At 47.5% G+C, this 1,370-nt stretch overlaps 1 protein-coding gene across 1 annotated transcript in view; it reads right to left on the bottom strand.

The window, feature by feature from the left end:
* The window catches only part of SAMD4A (sterile alpha motif domain containing 4A), a 98,557-nt gene extending 97,196 nt beyond the window's left edge, over nt 1-1,361 (bottom strand). Inside the window, exon 1 of the mRNA XM_009322939.1 lies at nt 1,050-1,361. Within this exon, the coding sequence (XP_009321214.1) occupies nt 1,050-1,245 (196 nt within the window). The 5' untranslated portion in view covers nt 1,246-1,361. The remainder of the gene's footprint in view (nt 1-1,049) is intronic.
* Between the last annotated feature and the right edge of the window lie 9 nt (nt 1,362-1,370).

Consider the following 1,370-nt stretch of genomic DNA (forward strand, 5'->3'; position numbering starts at 1 on the left):
GGAGGGGGGGGGGGGGTTGCTTTGCTTTTTTTAGTTGGTTTTGTTTGGTTTTGGGGTTTGTTTTTTTTTTTGAGAGGCTGAGGCAACGGAACTATGCAACTTAAAGACAGATTTTTGCCCTCCCTGCTCGTACTCTGTATTTCAGAAACTCTGCTTAAAGCCACCTGCATCCCTGCGTATATCTGCACATACACGCTTAGGAGGAACATACGTGTTTGCAATGCACCCGCACCCGTAAATAAACACGTTAACGCACAGCGCAATTCGCCCATCGCTTATGCCGTGCTCATACTGCCCTAACTCCGTTTACTTCTGCGGACTTGAGTAACTTGTAATGGGGTATAAATAAAACCAAAACATACTTTCGCAGCCATGCACGTTTTCTGCAACGCGCGCCCTGTACGTTCAGTAACATAAAACGGTCAACTCATATTTTCTTAGAGCTCTGCTGAAACACAAGGGGGTATTCAGAGCCGCAGGAAAAAAATGCGTCCAAACAGGATCTGAATGATGAAATAGGAATTGCCACGTTAAAAAAAAAAATTAAAAAATTTAAAAAAAAAAAAAAAAGGATAACCCAGCTGCCCAGACCTTTAGAAAATAACAGTTTCTCTAAGGCAGTGATGGGCTGCTTCTGCATGTTGCAGAAAGCAAAGCAAGCCACGTTGTCCAAAAGAAGCCTAGAAAATCCAGACTCTACGTGACCTGACTTACTTATTTCACAGGAAACTGCATGGAAGGAGGAGGGGGGGGGGGGGGGGAGGAGGAAAAAAAAAAACACCCCACCAATCATTCATGCTACCGTAGTTACACCACGCCATAGACTGGAGTAGTTTGCCGTGAAAAATCAAACTGAAATAAGCCATCACCCGTTTGAAAAATAAAACCTAAGAAAAGAAGCTGTTAATGCAATCAGGCTGGGGAGCCCTGGCTCCCCGACCTCCCTCTTCCCTCGGGTGTTGTTTTTTTGGGTTGGTTTGTTTTTTTTTTTAATTTTGCCTGCATTAGAGCATCGTTCAAGAAGGGCTGCAGCAAAAAAAACCACTCACCGGGGTTGTTGGCCTCCCCTTCGAGGATGTGGAGCTCGGTGCAGTCTGCCAGGGAGTGCTCCAGGCAGAGCTGGAGGAAGCGAGCTTGGGTCCGGCTGACGCGTTTCAGCAGCGAGAGCAGCGCAACAGTCTGCTCGCACTCGTTCCAGCCCTTGAACCAACCGTCCAACACGCCGACCTGGTCTCGAAACATCATGGTGAGCCGGTGGCCGGAGGAGAGACCTCTGCGGGGGGAGAAAATAAATAACTGGGAAAGCCTCCCCGCCCCGACTCCGCTTCCTCCCCTACGTCTTGGGTCAGGATTAAAAAATAATAATAATA

This window comes from Pygoscelis adeliae, unplaced genomic scaffold (assembly GCF_000699105.1).
Source record: "Pygoscelis adeliae isolate BGI_AS28 unplaced genomic scaffold, ASM69910v1 Scaffold314, whole genome shotgun sequence".
NCBI classification, from domain to species: Eukaryota; Metazoa; Chordata; class Aves; order Sphenisciformes; family Spheniscidae; genus Pygoscelis; species Pygoscelis adeliae.